The 22,682-nt window shown below is 43.5% G+C and overlaps 2 protein-coding genes across 8 annotated transcripts in view; one reads left to right on the top strand and one right to left on the bottom strand.

Moving 5' to 3' along the window:
• TMEM216 (transmembrane protein 216) overlaps window positions 1-8,489 on the top strand; it is a 13,818-nt gene extending 5,329 nt beyond the window's left edge. For 2 of the 3 annotated variants that reach the window (XM_036925068.2, XM_036925093.2), the window contains exon 5: window positions 6,742-7,015. In XM_036925068.2, coding sequence (XP_036780963.1) covers window positions 6,742-6,862 — 121 coding nt within the window. In that variant the 3' untranslated portion in view covers window positions 6,863-7,015. Of the gene's footprint in view, window positions 1-6,741; window positions 7,016-8,372 lie in introns of those variants that run through there. The other variant, XM_036925072.2, reaches the window with a different exon arrangement.
• On the bottom strand, window positions 1,626-22,682 carry CPSF7 (cleavage and polyadenylation specific factor 7). Of its 5 annotated transcripts, XM_036925041.2 has the most exons (11): window positions 22,495-22,635; window positions 21,834-21,942; window positions 16,084-16,302; window positions 15,178-15,281; window positions 14,649-14,821; window positions 11,416-11,830; window positions 10,805-10,923; window positions 8,424-8,592; window positions 7,631-7,798; window positions 4,071-4,092; window positions 1,626-3,659 (listed from the first exon to the last, which is right to left on the bottom strand). In XM_036925041.2, exons 2-9 carry the CDS (start codon window positions 21,885-21,887, stop codon window positions 7,636-7,638), a joined length of 1,416 nt encoding a protein of 471 aa, XP_036780936.1. In that variant the 5' UTR covers window positions 21,888-21,942; window positions 22,495-22,635; the 3' UTR covers window positions 1,626-3,659; window positions 4,071-4,092; window positions 7,631-7,635. The 5 variants fall into 5 exon arrangements, with proteins under 5 accessions (XP_036780936.1, XP_036780951.1, XP_036780927.1 ...); XM_036925056.2 differs by lacking the exon at window positions 4,071-4,092 and having other exon boundaries at window positions 22,568-22,682; XM_036925032.2 differs by lacking the exon at window positions 4,071-4,092.

Below are 22,682 nucleotides of genomic sequence, written 5' to 3'. Positions count from 1 at the left end.
AAGATTAAAACAGGAAGTCCTCTCGTTTACTTCATGGCTATCTGGAAGTTTAGTGCATTTGGTTTCCTGTGGATGGCTCTCTAAATGTTCATTCTTACTTTTGCTTGTTGGAGCCACCTCTGAGCCTGCAGTTAGACCAGAGTAGAACATCATACATCGAGGTGGTGGAGGACTGAAATTAGCACAACTAGTCATTTAGGGTTAACATGGTCAGTGGCTGTTAATTTGGTCAGGACAGAGAATTTCTCTGGAATGTCAAGGGCTAGCCATTTTACAGCTCATACAGACTTTAAGGACCAACATTCTGGGACAGTGGCAAGTACTAAGCAAAGGACCAGGTCACGTGAGCTGGCAGAGGTTTGCTCAGATACTCACACTCGTGGCTGGAACAGTCAGTAACTGCAGTGGCCATTTCTAGGACCTGAGGTCTTGCCTGCTTCAGGAAGCATGTAGGACACACACATCCGGCTTTTTGGCTTTATACCATGGCAGCAATTTGTAGACTAGTGCCTGGCAGAGTATGTTTAATCCATAGAACTATCCTATGAGGCAGAAGGAAATTGACTCAGATGTTAATTGACTCGTGTCCAAGGGCATTCAGCTTAAATGAGTTGAGATTTGACCCAAAGGCCATTGCCTTTTACTATCATGGTGGCTCCTAGATGAGGTTGAAGAAAGTTACTTATTTCTGTAAACTAGCAGTCCTCACACTTTACGTGAAAGTCACCTGGGCATAAAAAGTAGGTTTTCACACTTTACAGAGATGGATGCAGCACAGAAACTGGCATTTTTAGCAAGTACGGCATATAATGGAGATGCAGGTGACCATGGACTTGACCTTAGAACACTGGTTAAATTCTGAGAGGCACTCCATCTACTTTTTCCATTCAAGTTTCACATCATCAGAGGCCCTCTGGAAATGTCCTTTCTACTAGAGGTTACTGGTTTTTACACTCATCTTGCCTTTACTGGTCCCCACACACATTATCTGTCACCTGGCCTCTGGTACTTCTATCATGTAACTCCTCTCATCCTCCTGGCTTTTTAAAGAGCTACAAGCTTTCTGGAATCTCAAATCACCCCACGACATTCTGCTTTCTGATCTATACTTCCTCATATTTAGATAGCAACTCCGCTTATGAAACCTTCACCTTTATTAACTGATTCTTTAAAAATCCCTGTGTGGAAGACCCAGCAGCTATCATTTCCATAGTACAGATGAAGAGACAGAGTATGTTGCTTGTCCATGATTAGACAGATGGTGTAAATAGGCACTAGCATTATCCTCAAACTCCTAGCAGAGGAGTCTTCCCTTTCTGAACTTATACCGAACTGAACTGTACAAGGTGGGGCATTATTCTAAGAATAAAGCTTAGGAATCTTGAAGGGTAAAGGATGCCTTGGAATTTTTAACTAGGCTGTTGAGATGGCTAAGGAAAGAAGCTCAATCTCAGGGAGCGCCAAAGGTTTGCACTAGAGGTCTCCTAGGTGTACCTCAGGCAACTACAAGCCAACATATGCCTCCAGCTTAGCCCTCAGGGTTTCACTGTGATCCCGCAGCCTCTGTATCAGCCCATGCCCATGCCCAGACACCTCGACACATCTATTCAATGCAGAATCCATAAAACAGCTCACACCCCATTTATTATTTAAAAATATTTTGTTACAAAAGGAAAAAAATACAATGCAGTATAAAAGATTGACAGCGTCATCAAGTTTATTACACAATTTTCAACCTATCAGAAAGACAGACAAATCACCGACAACAGGGGGACGGGGCCTTGGCCTTTTTAAGGGTTTTTTTTTTTTCCTTTTGCTATCAGGAAATAAAACTAAAAATTGTGTCATTGAGTAAAAACAAAACAAAAATGGGGAGAAAAAAGCTTCTCCGGGTAAACGACTTTTCTGGTATTGTTTTTTTTCCTTAAGCTGTCACCTTACTTGGTTTTCTCTACATTTTAAAAACACCCCCGGAGCTGCTCTTGAGGATAAGCACATCAACTTAACAACTGGCCGGTTGGGTGGGTGCCATGTCCTGAAGTAGAGGTGGGGACAGGGTTGGGGGACAGGGAAAAAAAAGCTACAAACCTGCAGCCTCTGCCCCAAGGGAATGTGCCTCTCCAACCCTGGGGGGTACTCCCTCAGTGACCAATTGAGGGCTATGTCAGAAACGTGCAAGGGACAGAGGAAGGGTTCAGTTCAACTCAGTCTCTCCCCTCTGAGTTGGGTCTCCAGTGACCCTACATCTCACGTGCCAAGTCTCATCTCACATGCCATGTCTCTTCTCATGTTAGATGTCAAGTGTCCTGTAGATGCACACAGAGGTTGCATCCATCACCCCATGGGTACTACGGGACTATGTTGCTGCATCTTCCTTCAGCAGCAACCACATCACAATTTGGATGTTATGGGAAAAGCAATTCCATTTGCCTGTGTAGAAAATGGCCCCCGGAGTCTGAGCTGAGCTCATTCAAGTTAGGCTCCACTTCTTCCTTGCTCTTTATCAGAGGCCAGAAGAACCCTCAGAGAGTGAGGGGAGCTATTAAGTCAATAGTCAAAAGGTGGAAAGACACCAAATTTGTGACTTTACCTCCCTACTAGTGCCAGGTTATCCCACAGTTGAGTAAAAGTATGTACCTGGGGGATGCAAGCCCATGCTTACATCAAACCTGACGAAGAGAAGTCTGGAAGCAGGCCGTATCCTGCCTGACTTGCCTCCTTCTCCACTCCTCCTGGTACTTCACGAGGGTTCCTCACTGCTGAGGTCCCATGTCCCAATCTCCCAATGGCAGTACCTTCCTCTAAAACAAGGAAGCAGCCCTGTTGGGGGAAGGTCTCCACATGTGAAATGGAAAAGCCCCAGGGAAAGGAATACCCAGTAGAGCTGGTTATTGCAAGAGGCAACCAAGCACAAAGCAGCAGAGGGTGGTAACTGGCTCTGCCAGGCTCCCCACCAGAACTCAACCTTGTGGGCTTCTCTGCTTAGGGGGCGCAAGCCCACTGAGGAGGCTGGGCAGCAGGGAGTTGGAACGGTTCAGCCCTCTGGGAGGTCAAGGAAACAAACCATCAATATGTAAAGGTGAAAAGAAGAGGAGAAGCTTTTCATAAGGTAATTTCTGTTCTCATGGTCCCTCCTCAAAGGGCTGGAAAGGCAGAGGAGCTAAAGAAGTTGTACGTTAGCAAGGGCTTTGGACCCTCTTGGCCCCATCAGACCTAGTGCTGAGGGCAGGACTCTGGGCATATTCTGGCACCCCCAGTCACTCCAAGATCTCATGTGGAGCATCCACTTTTTTCTTTGGGAAGGAAGTCTTCCCATCAGCCTCACTGATGTGCTCCTGGAAAATCAGAAACTCATATGTTTCCTTGGACAAAGCACCACTCTGTCTGGAGACCAGGGGCCTGAATGTGTGTTCTTCCTGTCTGCCACCCCTCCCAACCACAGAGTCTTTAGGTTCTTTCCCCTGGCAAACGGGAGGTGTGGAACTGGGAGGGCTGCCAGGCAGTCTTCAATCCTGTAGGGCAGAGGGTACTCCTGGGTGTCTTGGGAGGGTTAGGGGTTTGGAGGAAGGGGAAGGGGTGGAACGGCCTCCGTCCTTTAGTCCTGGATCAAGGTGAGGAGATGCAAGTCCATTAAAAAAATTTTGCTTCCAACCAGACTCCTGCAATTGAGAACATCAGAAACGAAAACACAAATTAGAGGTTACTTTCTCATTAATGGGCTTATATGAGTTACACTGGCATTTTCTAAAGTTACAACATATGAAGTAGGAGATGTAGACAGAATGCAAGCCTGGGAGAGCAAAAGAAAGCAAGCAGGATTGTCTGGCAGTGTCTGGCCCTGTGAGTGGCGAGGCAGTGGTTGGAGGAGAAGCTACAGTGAGCAGAGAGAAAAAAGCAGTGACATCTTTAAGGTCAGTGTGAGAGATAATGAAATGAGGTCTCAAAGCAATTTGGCTGACTTTGGCTAGAAAAGTATGGAAACTACAACATTTCAAGAAAAGTTAGTATAAGGGAACATGAGAGTTTAAATACTGTTTCAGAAAATCTATTCTGAGTAAGTCATAGCTTACCTTAAGGGGAGGGGGGTAAAATCTGGAAATGGGAGGGTACAATGGTAAGAGAACAAGTGGTACGTAAGAAAATCCATTAACCCCCATACACCCAAAGACCCTAGCAGGGGCATGTACTTACACAGGACACTCCTAAACTTGTTTTCTTTTAAAGAAGCCCTGGTTAAAACAGATTTCAGTGTTCTTACAGGTACACAGTTCTTAAATGTGTGTGCACGCACAGAGAGCCAGAGATTCTAAGTTGTAGTGAAACTGGAGATTTTAAGTTTTTCCCCAGATGACAGCTGTTGGTGAGGGACCAAGCAGCATACTAACACCATACAGGAGTGATCTGGCCAGGAAAGCAGAAAATGGAAATAAAATGATCAGTAGTCACCATCCAAGAAACCTAATTAGCACAGTTAAGAACTGCCAATAGAAAGGCTATGTTAAGCCACTTGTCACATCTCTATCAAACTTAAGGTTGCTAGTAGCTCAACCCTTGTTCCAGTGTTACAATATCAATCTGTGGGGGTGGCCTGTCAATCTGACCACATAAAACAGAATTACTAGCTAGAAGAAGAAAGGTGGATTATATTCAGGCTAAGGATATATACTAATGCCCACACTGGCAACGCAGCCTAACACACAAATGCTCACCCTTTATGTATGCACTTCTGTAACCTGGAGGAGCTGTCCAAGTTAAAACACATCTGCAAACTGCCTGATTCTTCTCACTCTGAAGTGGCACTATTTCAGCTTGGGATCCTCACAGTCTGTTATGGCTTCTGCCATCTCTAAATACCTACACAGACAGATGTCTGTCCCGTTTTGTGTAAGGGAAACTGAGGCCCTCATTGCCTTCTCAATTTCATGCCACTGGGTTTCTGAATCTTTGCATTCGCTCAGAATTGAACAGAATGCTCAATTTTCATTGGACCAGCAGGACAGGAATGAGGTGAGAAAGACTATTTCAAGTAGGAAAACACCCTATAATGAGAAAAGGGCCAAGGACTACAAGAAGTCAAAGCGCCAGATCACCTAATAATAGGACAAGACCAGAGGCAGCTGCACTGCAGCCCTAGACGGAACACACATTTTTGCTCTCGGGACGCCTGTCATACAATAGACATACTACTATTTCCAACTAAAAGGTACTGTACACAGAGCTTGCCAAGTTCTCAAGATAAATGTACCATCTCTCCAACATGAAATCTCCTCTAAGTCACAACTTGGTAAACTGCAGAAGGAATTAAGACATTTTGCGGGTGTCTGATTCAGTCCTTTTGGGCTATTTGGAAGGAATGACCAACATATCTAAGGGTAACTAGGAAAAACAGGGAATTAGGAAACCTGTATCAGAGTTCATTTCCCTCATCTTGTCACAGGCCAGATGACTGTTTTCTGGGAACTGCAGGTTACAGGATTTTTGAGTTACCCAAATTGAATCATCCTCATAATGGAAGACAAAGTCCATTTTACAGGTGGAAGAAACTAACAAAATGAAGGCTACAGTCTCAGGTTCAGATGTTCAATCTCCGACGTGCCGATCAGTGGATCTCACAATTTCTCTGTCAAATGGCTATTAGGAATGTGTTCTAACTACTAAATTGAAGATGCTCTGCACAGACCAAGTAACACCTCCAGGGGCCACTTTGACTCTAGTGACGTCCAAAGGACACACATCATGGGCTGCAGTATTAGGGAGGGAGGGAAGCTGGACCCACAAGCAACACTAGCAACTGTGCTACCTCAAACAAGAAACCGGAAACGCGGCTGTTAGAGAAGCTGGGACCAGAGCAAAGCCCTCCTCCACTGCCTGCCCTCCTGCTGGGGCAGGACTGCTAGCTGTTGGTAGGCTCCACCTTCCCTAGGGTCTGCTTTTCTGGAGCATATGTGGAGACCTCTCAGAACTCCTGCAGAGTCTAGAAGTATGTGTAGAACCCACAGCCTAACTGTTGATTTTATGTGGGTTATCCTAGATTTCAGTGGTGGTGTTAAGATTTTGTGGATTAAATGAGTGGTTTAAGAACAGAGAAGAGGCCAGCAAAACAAGTTAGTAACTTTTCATTTTCCCATGTATTCTCCCCCTACAGAAGATGATGAAAAGAATTCCCAGGTATAACTCTGCTTAAGTTAATGGCAGATGCTGCCAAATGACATGGTAGAGGGCATTAGCCGAACATAACAAGACTCTTTGTGTTGGTTAGTAGGCTGTCACTAGGCAAAACACTGCCATTTTCCAACTGTTTATAATCCAGGTATTGCTAGTGAACTAAAGGCACTCAGGTGATGGTGGGTTTCTTTTCTTCATCAGTCATCCATCTAGCTACCCCAAAGATACCAAACAGAACTGTTCCTACTCCTCACCCTCCTTTCTAATTACCATTACTTCAGGCCAACCAAACTGGCCAAAAAGCAAGGAAGGACAGCTTCACAGTGTGCTTGATGTGAAACCACAGCACTGAAGAGAAACCCAGTCATCTGGGCCATGCAACTGCCTCCAGCAACCACCAACAGGGCACTTAACCAGAGTCTAGACTCCTTTACAGATCTCCACAGAAACAGAGGAAACACACTCTTGCTTATATACTAGAAACAATCTTTGCTGGAAGCTTTCTTTCAGTTGGGATTGCTAAGCTGGTGGGATGTGACCTGAAACTACATGCTCCCCCACCCCTGCCCAATACAGAGCCTGTCAGAATGAAAACAACAGAAAAAGCAAAGCTGAGAGATGCAGTGATTTAAGTCCTGATGACACAGCCGGAGCCCCTGGATCCAACCAAGCCCAACCCAACTTTTCAGTTACCTGAGTGAACATATACCCTGTACCCCCCATCTCTCCTGCTTCTGTTTTGCTTAAAACACAAAAAATCACTTCACTGTTTTTTCCCCAAAACAAATACATCCTTCCACTGATGTATCTTCCACATGCTCTCTTAAGTTATTAAATAAAATTTTTTTCAGATCTGCTTTCTCCTGACTAAAGTACCCTGATTTGCAAAATGTTTCTAGTAAGACATTCATTCTTAGAATCATTAATGTTGCACACTGGAAACTAACAAGCAGGTAATGGTCTTACTTTTCTGTCTTGGTCAGTTTTCCTTATTTTTTACTTGGTAGTTTGGTGGGATTAAAATATAACAGTAGTGATAACAAAGGCTACCATTTATTGAGAAGTTATCATGTGACAGGTGCCATGAATGCTAAATGCTCTACATGGATCACCTCACTGAACACTCAACAATTCAGTGAGACATTTACAAGTGAGCAAACGGAGGCACACAAACTCATATGGCTGGAGGAGTTGGGTTCCCACTCTGGCATCTGCCTGCAGACCCTGTGCTCTTCACCCTGTGTATGGTGTCTCAGATACCAGGTCAAGGCAGTCAAATGACAAGCAAGACCAGCTTCATCTCAGCTCTCTCTCAGGGTGAGACTCATCACACAGGAAATCTGCCCTTCTAAATTTTCAGACACCTAAGTCAAAAGACAGGCTTTAAAAAGAGAAATCATCACTATCGGTTATTTTTCCTTCATAGAAGATCACCTGCCAGGCCAGGAATGGGGCTTTGTCCCACCTTTCTCAGTGGTGCCGGTCCCGTTCCCTGTCCCGGTGTCTCTCATGCTCCCGGTTCCGGTCTTGAAAATAATCATCATGCCGATCTTCGTTATGAAGCAGGTCCCGGTGCCTTCTACTGCTCTCACGGGACCGGCTAGGTGACCTCTCTCGGGACCGATGTCTTTTCCTATTAGAAAGATCCTTCAGCCTCAGTTGGCCCACCACATTCTTTCCAAGACAGCTGTGTTTTGGTGTCTACCAGCACTGGTCTAAACTACTCTTCCTTTATGGGCCCACCGTCTGAGATGTTAGCTCTTTGAGGACTAGTCTTTCTTGGGAAAATAACAACAGTTAAATTTGTTGATATCTGTACCAGGCACAGTGCAAAAAGCTTTACATGCTTCTCTCACCTAATCTTTACAATAGGTCTGTACAAGTATTATTACTGCCCCTTTCTTAAAAATGAGAAAAATGGGACTTGGAAAGTTGATTAATTTCCATATTCCAGGTCATACAGGTAGTTACAAACAGACTTGGGATTCAGATCCAAGCATGGATAGCTCCAAAACCCATGTCCTTAACTCTACCAGTCTCTCCTGTTTCCTAAATAAGTCCACTGCCTCACCCAGCACAGACTCCAGACATTACAACATTTACTAATGCAAATGTTTAATTCCTTCCCCTTAAAGACATCAGAGCTAGGCTGGCTCTTTCATACAGGCCCTTGCCAAGTTTACTGTGCTCCTTTTGCCCTCTGCCAGCCTGGAAGAGTGCTATTCAGGGCTGGCAGGCTGCTGAAGCAATCAACTCACCTGGATGAGCTCCCACTGGCACCCACACTGTAGGACTTGGCTTCAATGCCATGAAGACAGTCCTTAAGAGAGGAGATGAGGACCCGGCAACGCTCATCATTGGCGACCCGCGACTGTTTGATAACAGCAATGGCTGTGAGCAGCGTCTCAATAGCGTCGCTGTAATCCCCTGATGGGGGATGGACAGGAAAGGCCAAGGATAAGTAGAGGCAGTAAACTAATTGGACCAAAAAGAGAACTCAGGAGGACACAACCGAGGGTAACCTGCTCTCCCAGGGAACCACATGGTAAAATGGATGAGGCAGAAGTGGCAGGTAAAAAACTAGTTGGCATCTACATTCCAGTGGTGTAGTGGATGCATAAACTGGTACATTCTTATCTGAGGGCTATGTGACAATATCTATTAAAATAAACTGTGTGCATACTTTTTGACCCAGTGATTCTAAAAATGTTCACACTTCACAACTATGTATGTTCAACAATGTTTGAGCAGTTTTTTTTTTATCAAAGAATTCGAGACAACTTAAAGCTCCTTCAGTAAGGGGCTGGCTCTGTAAATTATGAAATCACATAATCAGTTCTATAGAATACCACATAGTAATTAAAAAGCATGAGGTAAACCTGAGATGCAAACATAGTAATCCATGCAAAGTCCTTAGTACAGTGCCCGGCACCTAGTAAAGGCCCAATAAACATTAGGTATTATTATATATCGATATAATAGATGTCCAGAATATATTAATTTCTTGAAAGTTACAAAATTACATTCCATTTTTGTAAAAACAATCAGTTATATACTGTTATATGCATAGAAAAAAATACCTGGAGGATAGACACTAAATTGTAAAAGATGATCTTGGTGGTAGTTCTTGTATAGAGGACTTGATAAACATTTTATTATTTCTAATCTAATTACTTCTAAATCTGAATTATTTCTAATCTATAATCATGTGTGTATACATATATATGACATATATTGAAAACATATATATGTAGTATATTTATATATCCTGAATTATACTGCCATCAACAACTAGCCTCTTCATTTCCCAAATGTGAATAATGCTTGGCTCAGGAAGAGTGGTCTCAGGGTGGGTACCTGCACAATGCTTTTCCAAGCTAAGTCAAGACCATTAAGGACAGAAGATAATGTGAGGAAAGCATGAAACCAGACAAAGGTCCAGGGATGATGAGGACTGGTAGCTTCCTCTGTGCAAAGCAGTATGAACAAAATGGAAGCTATGGGAGAACTGTGATTCTATGGTGGTCTAGGAGCACCGGGATGTTAGCTCTACCAAGGTAAAGAAATTTTGCTTATTTTGTAGGCATTCAATAAATATCTGTAGTTTAAACAACTGGAATGAGAACAACAAAAAGGGAGGGAGACACTAAACTCAATTACTGATCGTTTCAATGTGAAGGAACTGGTGGGAAAGAATAGTCATTATTTTCTTATACTCTTCTGTATGTCTGACTTGTTACAATGAACACAGATTACTTTTTGAGTCACTCAGATGCCAATGAAGATTTCATGATAGAACAAAGAGACTACATATGCTTCCTGTCTTTAGCCTACTCTGTGGATTCAAATTTTACAGCCACAGATGAGAAATGACAGAAAACAGATGACAATATTTAGAGTTCACTTGTTTCTTAGGAGCTCTGACAGCCTGCATTTACATTCATGTGGGAAATTCACAGGAAGGACACGAATATGACTAATACCATAATGTGAAACTTGGACCAGTACCGAAACTTCCCATACTCTCTTAGGAACCAAAGATTCTGTGCCCAGGGCTCTCAGAATTACGGTTTTTTATTTTGCCCACTTAATACTAAGAGCAGGGCAAGAGTTGTCTCTAAGGGGTTATTACGCCTTAAGATGACACCCAACAAACCTGCCTCCTTCTAGGAGAGGTTACATGGAGGTCATTAGCTCTGCCTGGTCCCCTAGATGTAATCAGTTCCATATCAAACCATCATTTAATTGAGGCATCTATCCTAAAAACCCAGGGTCTGTATTTCGCATTGGAACCACTACATGGACACCAGATCCACTCATCCACCACTGAAATCAAGACCTCCATAAGGCAGGGATTTCACTCTACAGTAAATACCACAATGATATGTTACTAGTTATTTATTTATATTCTAGGCATTAAGCTGGTTTTCAAGGGGCAGGTCTAGATACTGGGTAATAATAAACACTACCACTGGATCTCCCGAAAGTCAAGAAATGAGGTCACTTTTCAAAATGTACCAGTCTTTAAGAATTTCACAGTGCTCCAACTTTATCTTATTGCACTTGTTGTGAACAGAAATGACAAAACAACAGAAAAACTAAAGGTAAGAAGAAGGCAGCAAAGGTAAGGGGGAATTACCTGCACTGGCTCCAGATACGGCTTTGGAAATGGCACTGCTGGAAATTGCTCTGTTTCGCTTCATGATCTCTTCAAATTCTGCTTCACTCACTGTAGAGGGCGGAGGCGCCGATTCTCGGCTGCACAGAATTAATACCATTCCTGTTTGCCCATGCCCCTCATCCCTGCCATACTCCATGGTACTGTTATTTAACTCTGCTCTCCCATACAACGTTTTAAATGCTTCTCAGCCTGTTCACATTTTAGGTAACCATAATCTCTTTAAGGACAGCCATATATTTTTGTGATTTTGGTATGACCCAGTAGTACTGGGCATTGACAGCATTGCTAATAGCCACGTATGGCAGTCAATTTAACCAGGCTCCTTAGAAAGGGATACAAACGACATGGTTTGGGTAAAGAGGTAAAGATACAAACAAAACACCAAATAAAAATATCATCTAATAGGCAGTTAACTATTTCCTAGGCCTCAATACTAGAACAAGAGTTTCCACAAGAGAAAACACAAGAATTCAGTGCTGGCTTTCTTCCTCAGGGAGGACAGAACATGTAACGCACTGCCTACCCTACTCTACCTGGCTCAGACCTGAAAGGAACAAGACAGTCCTCACCTGCCATGGTGATTATAGGGTGCTGAGGCCTTCATGTAAGTATCAGGTGGAGGCCCCACTGTGGCATTTGGTGGGGGGAAGAAGGCTGGGTTGAGGTGAAGGGCAGGCGGGATGGCGCCAGGAGGAGGTACAGCAAGATGAGGAGGTAATCGAGGAGGAGGGGGCATGAGATGCTGGTAGTGGATGCCAGGAGGAGGAGGAGGGACCCCAAAGCTTGAGGAGAGAGGTGGTGGGGGTGGAATTGGCGGTGGGGGCAGACCCATCAGGGGGAGGGCTGAAGGAGGGCGGTTGAAGTAGGGCAGCACGCTGGGGGGCTTATCCACGCGGGCAGATGAGGGTACAAGGCTCTCAGACGGTGTGGCCCGTCCATCAGTAGAATCACTAGAATCTCTGGAGTGGGCCCGTGGAGGTATTCCTATGGAGCAAAACAGAGCTAATGTTACTGCTCAGGCTGTACACATACTTATGGGACCAGCTCATCCTTCAGCAAGAGTCATCTGATACCATACTGAGGAAGGTGACAGGCAACTGAGAAAGAATATAAATCATCCACTATCCTTTCTTTGGTCTCAGAGAAAAAGGTCAGAAGCAACTTAAAGACATAAACCCAGAATGCAATACTATCCTTAATTCTATGTTAAAGACTGTTCTTTATCCCGAATTTTTAGTGCTTCATGTTTAATTTATCCTTAGGGTTGTTTTCTATTTTTAAATGCCAAGCAACCCCAACAAGAAAATGAGTTTTGAAATATGTTCACTAATGTTTAGCTGGATTCAAGGTGATTTGAAATCCCACATTCCCTGACAAGATCAGGGCCTCGCTCCTTAGACGGGTACTAGTTGACCTTTTCCACTCTGTTGTACACCTGAAATTTCCTTTTTGCCTTGGTGCTTTGGACAGGAAGTTAGGGGAAGAGAAGGAAGGGCAGAGGATGGATGACAATTCTTCCATCCACATAACAAAACTGATAATTGGGATGGGGAAGAGATACAACAAAGAGTAGAAGATTAGAGAGAAAGTGAGAGGTAAAGAGAAAATGGGAGATAAGCCAAGAAAAGATCTGCCCGCAGAATGAGCAGACGGCACACAGCTGACAGAAGGTACTCCTAACAAAAGCTTGTACAAAACATGCCTTGGATCTGGGAAACCCCAACTACATTTCAGTGGCCCAAAGTCTCTACCTCTCCGAGCAGACTACCAGGAGCACCATCACAGCACACTGGTGAGGTGCTGTGCGCAACAGGTGCTCAAAACACGTTTGTATACAGCTGGAATGTGGCTCTGACAGGTCACTTGGTTGAACTTGTTCCCTCTCTCCAATTTAATAGTCTTCTCTAAGCCTGATTAATGTGGAATCCAAGAGAAGACATGCTCACATGGCCTTGGGAGTCTGGGGGGTACAAAGTGCCTCTAGCAGACAATGTGGAAAGAGGGATGAGCACTCCTTGAACTACAGCTTGTTAGTGATTAGTGAGCCCAACTCCCGATTAAAGCACAAAGTGGCACTTTTCACCCAGGGAACCACCTTGGTGTCTCTACTGCAGGACATGACCAGTGCATCTCACAGCACTCTCCTGCTTCTCATGGCTCAAACACATGGCAGCCTGCGTCTTCTGAGTTCTCTCCACCTGGAGAAGAGCTACTAACAAGTGTGCTTCTCTGAAAGCTAGTCACCTTCCCAGCTACTGTTCCTACATCTGCAAGGGTTCTGTTTGTATCTATGGCTGCAATCCCAAGAGTAGCAACTGTTTTTAAGCAGAGAAATCCAGCAGCTGTACTTAGTGAATTAACAGAGCTCAAGTCTATCAAAGTGACAGAGCAGAAATGCACCACTCAGGCATCACCATCATTTCAACAAAGGTAATACCAAGGAATAAAAAGCCAAGCAGAGGTAGGAATGTTACCTCTGCTATGCCTGTAAAATTATGCTTCTTAGGAAAGTCAGAAGAGGGTTGAATTACAGAGTGACTTGGGAACAGAAGCGACTTGTAAATTCAAGTTGTCAAGGAGAAAGTGTATGCCTTCTAACCCAGAACAATGGGTACTCACAGCACGTTTATCTAGGCTCTCAGTAATAGTTAAAAGGAACAGTTATTCCTATGCTAGGGAGAAGTGGCCATATTTCCACCTTCAATCAAGGTCCCAGCAGACTACCCAATCAGAAAAGGCACTATTTGGAGAGCAGGACCTATGCCATGACAGACCTAGGTGATGAATCTTTGCCACTCTCCCATCCCCCCAACTGTAGTAAAAGAAGGTAATCTGCTGTTTCAGGCAGGGCTTTGCAGGGCAGTTGCACCTTGTGAGGTCAGGACAATCCCAGGTGTGGTCCTCAGGTTTCGCAGGTTCAGAAATTCGATTTTAACACTTCACCTAGGGGTGATCGAACCCTAGGAGATTGATTCACGCTAACCAAACTCACAAGAGACTGATTCATAAACCAGAATGCCAATTTATTAATTTACAATGAGAAATGTAACTGCCAAGCAGACCGGAATACTTGTGTCGGCTGGTCAGCGCATTCTCTTCCCAGTAGGAGAGCCTAGTTGGGAAACCAAATTAGTATCAGAAGGTGGCTTAGTGAGTACAGAGTCAGAATAAAGGGAGTTAAGGTGAACTTAAGGGATACTATCATCAAGCTAAGGTATATGATGCAACTTTCTTTACTAATGGGAAACTGCCAAGCAGACTAATAAGATATGCGGTAATCAAAAGGGCACCCTCTTCCCTGGACAATGCTGGAGATGTTCAATTCTCATTCCTTAGCACTCTCTCTGGCAGATCCTCACAGGGCATCCTCCCTGTGTGTGTTCATGACAAGGTTATGGCCATCTTTATTAACCTTACTTACATGTAGGGCGGCTGCTTTTTGGCACATTTTTACAATTAAGCCTATTTTAAAAGTAGAAACACATAACTTAGAGTCAACAGAACTTTAAATGTAGTATATCTAGTTCACCTGGGGAAACAGGCCTTAAACAGAAAGTGACTTGCCCAAGGTCACATAATGGGTTAGTGGCAAAACCAAACAGTAACCTGAACCCACCTGGCTGCCAGCACAGTGCTCTTTCTGGTATACAACCTCATTTTTTGGCCCACCTAGTGACCATGCCACCACCCACAACCACCACCACCCACCCTCCCCCAAACTCCTCCACATTGTAGGTTAAGCCTACACACAAAACACAAACCCACAAACACCCCCCCCTTCATACAGATGGTCTCCACGTACCCCCTCTTGGGACTCGGACGCACTCACGTTTCCGAGCCTGTGCCTCAAACTGTGACAGGTTTTGCCGGGTGGCTGGCCTCACGTCCACTTTTTCTCCATTAAGAACTTTTCCCGGCAAGAGTTCCAACAATTTGTGGACAGAGTTTTCAGAGGCTACCACCACCTCAGCATACCTTCAGGAAGAAAAATTAAAAATGAGTCAGATCTATTAGACAGCTGAGAGAGGAACAAAAAATTCTCTTCCACTTCTAGTGAAAATTGGTAAAGCAAAAGACAACTTGCTTATGTAAAACACACATACAAAAAGGTGTTGGCCTATAATCTTCCTATTTGGAATTAGAAATCAGCTTTCTTTGCTGCTCAATGGATGGCTGTTCTAAGGTCCTTGGTCCCCATTCTAAGGCAATTTACCAAAACCAAGGCAGTAAACTGGGCCAGGGGTGGGAGGGATTAAAATACAGGGCTGAAATACAGTGCAGATCTTATTCCAATGGTTAAAAACTAAAAGGGGCTCAAATCCAGACCTCACCCTTTGGACTGGCCATTTGCTCGATTCTCTGCAAATTTCAACTCCACCACATCATAGACTCCTATAGAGCGAATAACCTGGATCAGCTGCTGGTCTGTGGTCCACTGGGGTTGGCAAGATGGAAAAGGAAGAAGTGTCAAGAGCTACACCCCCCCCAACCAGAGTCCCAAATCCTTTCCCCAAACCTAGGATTCTAGTCACACTCATAACTTCCTACAGGAAACCCAAGGGCCGATCAATATTTCAACTTATTGTCCTTACCCACACAGAAATCCAAAACCACCCATCCCCTCCCCATCTTTAGAGATTAAAAAGATTAAAACCTATTTTAACTTTGCCATTTGGGCTGGCTGATCTTCAGTTCAAACTGATTACTAACAACATTTAATTATAGACCTGATACGCTGGTTTGACCACTGTCAGGAATTTTCCCCTCAGTATATACATCTCCAAATGGGGAAAACCACCCCCCACCAGCCCAAAAATATGTCAGACAATAACTTTTGCAGAATCACCATCACCTACCCCATGTGTACTACAGCCATCAAGATCTTTGATCCCTATCACCCATAATTACCACAGGACCATCTAATAACCACTAAGAGTTCAAAGTGTTCACTCTGAAATCTCATCCCACAGATGGCCCTGCCAGACATAAAGCCCCAGGGTTGGGGCAGTAACAAGATGGCAGAAAAAGCAACTACCCACTTAATCACTGCTTTCTTCAGCACCAGTACGTCCTCAGGATAGTTCTCTTTCAGAGATCAATGCAACCTGATCCCAGGAAAAAGAAATCCAACCCCATCAGGGCACAAAACAGTTCAACAGTGGTTTCTGAAAATGCCATCACCTCCCAGTGATCTCCCTCCAACCCACCCATAATACTTTGTGGTTACCCACGCTCACCCAGGAGAAGCTGCCCACATAGACCGCAGCTCGCCTATTACGCAGGCCACTGTAGGTGTACAGAATTGCAGGGGTCTTGTTATTGGGTTTGGGAGATGGCTCCTGGCGAACAGGAGGCGGCGGCTCTGTGCTGCTGCTTCTGTCATCTGAGGGCTGTGAGGTGGCTGTCAATACGTCATCATACAGGTCAATCTGGTCTGTATTGTTGAACTCTGGGTCCTAAGGGATGAAGGGTTGGCAAAGGTGGGTTCACAAACCTTCTGTTTTGTTCACTCTATTTCGTTCTAGTTTACTTAGAATCCAGTCAAATACTTTATAAAACAGCATACCAAACTTGCTGGTTTTACTTTAGGAAACCAGGTAAGAAAAACTTCTTCATTTAAAAAAGTTTCATTTAATTTTACTTATGTAGGTTTTCTCCCAAGACCCTGTTAATAGTCTGCAATGTTTCTAGCTTTAGCCAGCTGTGAGACTCAAAAGATACATGATAATTAAACAAGCAAACTAAGAAAGCATAAAGATGCACCTATTGTTATCAATGAGGTCAGCTTCTAAAGGCCACACTAAGATACACTCATGAAAGTTTATTTTCAACATCTTATGCTATTCCCAAAATCAAGAGTTAACACAAAACTTACTATTCTACTTAATAAATAACAGTATATTTATTTAGAAACAGAAATGTTAAAGTAGGAACCAAAATGCAAAAAAGAAAGGGAGTTAACTGGTTTAAACTTTTTCATTTACACAAACTGTGTAGGGAAGCTCTAAAACTTAGAGTACACACTACCAGCTTTCTAATACTAATCAAAGAAATTAAACAATGAAAGTTCTCTAAAATGTAAGGGTCAGAAAACAGGACAAGAATCCGTATCATAAGCTGTATCATAGTAATATGCATTTACGGTATGAATGTGTACTCTGGAAGGTATGTGAGATACACTTTTTACCTATGTGATACATTACTGTTACAGACTGAATGTTCGTGTCCATCTAAAATGCTTATGTTGAAACCCTACTCCACAAAGTGATGGTGTTAGGAAGTAGGGCCTTTGGGAGGTAGTCAGAAGTAGATGAAGTTTTGAGCGTAGAGCCCTCATGAATGGCATTAGTGCCCCTGTAAGAGTCAAAAGAGAGCTTGCTTTCTCTGTTCTCTAGCATGCGAGGATACAATAACTTGGAAGAGCACCCTCACCAGAACCAGACCCTGAATTCAGCCTTCTAGCCTCCAGAACTGTGAGAAATAAATTTGTTGTTTATAGTCACATAGTTTTCGGTATTTTATTATAGCAGCCCAAGCTAACATGATATCCCCCAAATCTTAAGAACACAAGAACTACTATCAAGGCATTTTAAAGAGTCAGATTTTACAATGTTATTATCTCAGAGAGATCTTTTCATTTCAAGGATCGGACAAGTACTTTGTCAGACAACATTCTAAAACATTCAAAATGACAGACAGGGAAGTTCAAAGTGTTTTGGGAAACCACAGCTCATCCATGTCACTGATGTTTTTTTTAAGAAGGGAATAAAGAAGAACCTACATTAGGTAACTTTTCTAGTTTTTTGACGAAAGAGTCATTTCCTCTAACACAACTCAGCACAGGAAGCTCCAATAACTTTCTCCCTCCAATACCATCACCAAAACTGGTGACTCTGAAGTGAGATAAGAGAGAGACTCAAGACAAAATTCATTGTTAGACCTTCATGCCATCACAAAATACTGGAAACAATCTTTCCATTTCTCAGTTTATCTGAACTATAATGGAAAAACATACACAGTAAGACAATACCACTAGACTTCTGATAGTGAAGGTGAGAGGATTCTACTTCCTGGGTCATGTAAATCATTTCAAATATGCATACCCACAAGGGAGGAGACACCCAACAGGAGAAGAGTTTAAACTTTGTAAAAATGTCAAAAAGGAAAGGCAAAAGAGAGTAAACACTTCAAGAGCAACTTAATTTTTAAGAAACGGAATCAAGGCAGAGAAGCCCACGAAGACATGAGGATATCGTGAGTGTGTGAAGAACAGGGGGAAAAGCTAACACTGGAGAGCAGAGTGGATATAAACTGAGTAAGGTAAAGATGCCGAAGGCTAATAACACTTTGTGCGTGAAACACCTCAAGGCCCTTATATCTCAAACTATCCATACTCTAGACTAACCACTTTTTTATTCATGTACTAGGTATGGTGATTTGCTCTTGGGGTTCAAAGTAGAGAAGGACATAGAAACCATTTGATCCTCTCCAGTACTCTAATCCCTCCCCAGAGAGCACCACTTCACACCAGGGTGTCCCCCTATTATTTTAGATCAAGGACTTTGAAGTGGAACTTAAAGGGAATAAGGAAACACACTATTCATTTTGGATAGTCAGTGGAACCAAATTGGGATTACTTTCATGCAGTATCTGTAATTCAGAGATGTGTGACTAAAAGTTGTAATACAAAAAATTAGGGAACTAACATGCAGATTTGGAGATGACATTATCACCTAAGACATTAGCTCAGAGATAAAACAGATCCCCAGGAAATCCTTCATACTGTAAATCTAAGCAAACTATCTACTCCTTCAGGGTCCCTTAGAGACCATGACAGACTCAATCCTGGAAGAGCTTGGTATCTGGGTCACCTTACCACTTTAAGAAACACAAAGTATTCAATGACTGAAAATTGTCAACAAAATTCAAACCATCTCTCTCAGCCATAGAGCTTCAGTTCAAAGCTTCTGATACACAGCACAAGAAGATTCTACTGAGAATTTTACTGAAGTTGTGCTTGGATTTAATCTTGTCACAACACCAATTCATTTTACTTCTTCAGTGGTTAAAACAGAAAGATAAGGGCCTGAGGTTTTCTTGATTACCAAATGAATTGGTAATTTATGCAGTATTGGATTAGGTTAAAGCAAAACCTAATTCTACAAATTAAGTGAAAAAGTAAATGTTTACATACATTGATGCTGAAGGTTTCACTCCAGGGAGATAAAAAAAGGAAGTATATATTTAATACAGTTTATTCAGGAAATAATTTGTGTTTTAAACAAGCAGGGAATTGTGATTGTCTCATGAAGCTTCTTAATTAACAAGAGAACTCGCAGAACTTTGACATTTAAGTAAGAACTACTCAACTTGTATGCTCGATGTTCTTACCCTTCAGCCCCCCTTTTCTCTGACATTTGAGGGTAGTAGTAAAGCCTACGATTTTTCTCAAAGCAACCTACTCTATTACACTGTTTCTTTTTAATTGTAACCAAAGCTCAAAGTTTCTGACTTTTGTAATTGCCATTTCACATCTGTTACCTTCCACCCTCGCTCCCTGTCATTATTCACACTGCCCTCAACCACCAGGAATGGAATCTCTCCTGAGTAGAGGGATCCATTTCTTCCTCCTACCTCACTAGTCCCAACACAGCTTAGCAAACAGAAGTAGCTCAGTAAAGACCTGTTGATCAAAGTAAGGAAAAGAACTGGGCATACTGTGCAAAGCACCTATTTCAGCACAAGGAACAGAGACAAAACACTCAGCAAAGCGGCAGCTCGTGGTCACGTTTCCAGAGTTCTCCCCAGCCCAAGAGAGCAGCTGTGACTCTCAAGACTCTCAGTGTAAGAGGAGTAAAGTGATTCTGCAAAAGAGATTTTTGCAGCATATGTTGTAAGAGATCAGAACATCAGTACCATAGGGTTACATCTAGGAACTGTGTTCATTTTGCCTGAGGAGCAAAGTACATAGTTCAGCTTAAAGTGAATCAATAACATTCTTAAAACAGTCTAAAACACAATCCATACTGGCTGCCTTAAGTCTACATCTGCTTTTAACACTGCAAGCCAAACAGAGCTTTTATCATTTCTTTAGCTGCCTTTAATTACATTAAAACCAGTTTTCCCAAAAATTAACTCATTTGTAGGGGAAAAGGCACCCCTCCCCTGACCTTCCACAGATATAAAATATTTAAAATTTATACTTTGACTTGTGACGCCTCAATTATTGTCTCTTTCATATAAATGTTTATTAGTCTGCATACCATCTTCAGCCTACCTTAAACCCATAAAAAAGTCCTTTTTAACTGAAGAGACCACAGAACTGTAGAGACCAATGTCTTCTACCCTGACAAAGCAGTGATGACTGGACAAGGCCTGTGTCTTGTCTATGACCTACAAGATATACTGATGAACAAGTTATGAAATCTCATTTTCTCGGACCAATAGTGGCTAGCCCTCTGGTCAAGAATCCTATTCTGCCCATTTCCCAAAGTAAATCAGTAGCACTGTTATCAACCCACAGATAAGGAAACTAAGGGGAAAAAAGGCTTTTTATTAATAACAGAGAAGAACTTAGGGAGAAGGACTTCTTCTGTTCTTGCTATTCTGTATTAAAAAAAACCTTAACTTGTTAAAAGTAGTAAAAGTCTGGTTCAAAATAATATGGAAAACCTAAGAAAGCAAAGGTTTGTGATTAATACATGAAGTCTTTCCTTTTATCCATAAATAATTATTTGACTTAAGATGTAAAAAATTTTTTTCATGTAGTTAAAATCAGTCAGCAGCCACACGTAGATGACTCGTTTACCTGAGAAGACAAGGGGAAATGACTACTGAAAAGTGTAACTGGTGAAGCTGTATATAGAGTCCATTACACTACTTTCACCACTTTTGTGTTTTAAAGTCTCCATGTTAAAAAAGGCATGAAGCATACAAATGTTTTTTAATATAAACTTGTGACAAGTGAAAAAATAGCATGTAACAGCCTCTTCTGTTGCCTCATATCAAAGTCAGGGTCATTTTCCTTTTCTAGTCTGTTCTTTTTATCCTTTTTCCAGGTCCTTATGTGTACCCATTGAAAGGTGCCAATGGGAACGAACCAGCTTACTAAGTAGAATGGTGCTCAAAACAATCCAGGTAAGGTATTAGTAAGTTTTTAAAACAGACTTTGGAACACTCTTGAGATGTGGCCTCAAGCAGAACTGAACTGTGTATGACATTACTGTTTCAAAGGAAATCACTGTATCATGTTCCTTGACATAAAATAGAGAGACCAACAAATCCAACTTAGAGCGTATGAGTCTATACCTGCCTTTTTCTCTTTTTTTAAAAAATGTGTGTGTTCAGTACCTTTACCTCTCCCTCCCAAACAAGTAGATTTAGCAATAAAGTTTAATAAAATAAAACAAAATACACCAAAACACCTATGGACTTGTCAAGACTGGAATCAAGCTATTTACAGAAGAATCTAAGATGTAAAACAATAGGAATGGAACTGAAATTAAATGTTAAGGAATCTTTTATACGGTGCCTCTGTCCTGCCTCATGGGAGAAGGGACTACGTTTCCCCAGCTGCGGTTTTGAGAAAATCGCAAAGGAAAATGTATCAGCATTGTCCTCATGAATAACTAGAGCAAACGTAATTCTGATTTTTAAGTGTGGTTGGTCTTTCAGGAGACTGACATACAACTTCAGCTTCCTGGGGGAGCAAGTTCCACAGGTTGATTCACCATTGTATTAACCTTGATTTTTATTTGCTCTTAAGTAAAAGCCTTTAAAATTAGGCCTAGAGGCTCAAATTAACATTAAGAGGCATAGTCAGAAGTCTTGAAAGTCTGTGCCAGAGGGAACATTTTAGGACCTGACAGAGGTGTATTCAGGCCTAGCAATTTCTCAAGGACTGGCACAGCTTGGAACCACTGGAAGTTTGCTGGAAGTGATTCCTCAACTGATCTAGAAAAGCCCAGTGCTCCCGATGAGTCCTCACCTGATTGAACTCCTCGTCAGCGTATATGTCAATCAAATCCACTCCTTCTGACATGGCTCCGGAAAGAAGATCGCGAACACGGAGAGAGGAAAAAGTAACAAAGATGCCTCTGTAGTATCCAAAAAGAGGGAAGGATTAGAAGGCATAAGGGTCCTCGGCTGGGAAGAGGGCAATGGTTGCCAACCTCCCGTCTCCAGAGACGCAGCATCCCGGCAGCCCAAGCTCAGCCCCACCCGCTCCGCCCCGCCCCCGGCTTCGCACCGCCCTCCTCTCCCAGGCCGCTGGGGCTCGCGGGGCTCGCTGCCCATCACCCTTGGGCCCGACCCCGAGCTGTGCCGCAGCCGCCTGTGGCGCGACCAGGAAAGTCCAGGCCTCTCTCTGCTCCTAAGGGTCCTCGGACGGCGCTGCGAAGAACGACCGCGGCGAAGCCCGCGGCCCTACCCCGCCGCACCTGACTAAACCCCAAATTGGCCCCAGCTGGAGACCCTGCGGGTCCTGGAGCTCCAACAGCCTCCGCTCCCCACCCAGGCCCAGTCCTTGCCCCCGGCTAGGCCTGTCCCGCTCCCTCCCCACAGATCCGGCCCAGCGCCCTCGGCCCCCTCCCTCAGAGGCCCGCGCCTCCCTCTGTCCACCGACTCCGGTTGCGTCCAACTCAACCGACCCCCTCCCCGTCTCAGCGCTGACCCCGAGCCCTCTTCCGGCCCAGCTGGTCCCCGGCCGCGCGCCCCCGTTACCGGGAATATGGCGGCGGCGGCGGCGAGTCCGGACTAGGCCTGAAGCGCGCGAACCGCTCTCGGCCCCAGGTCCCGCCCCCCCCGTCGCCACCGCCGCCGCCGCCACCGGCGTCAC

Source organism: Manis pentadactyla, chromosome 9, assembly GCF_030020395.1.
Source record: "Manis pentadactyla isolate mManPen7 chromosome 9, mManPen7.hap1, whole genome shotgun sequence".
NCBI lineage: Eukaryota > Metazoa > Chordata > Mammalia > Pholidota > Manidae > Manis > Manis pentadactyla.
The sequence above is the reverse complement of the archived record's forward strand: the minus strand, read 5'-3'. Positions and strand labels throughout refer to the sequence as shown.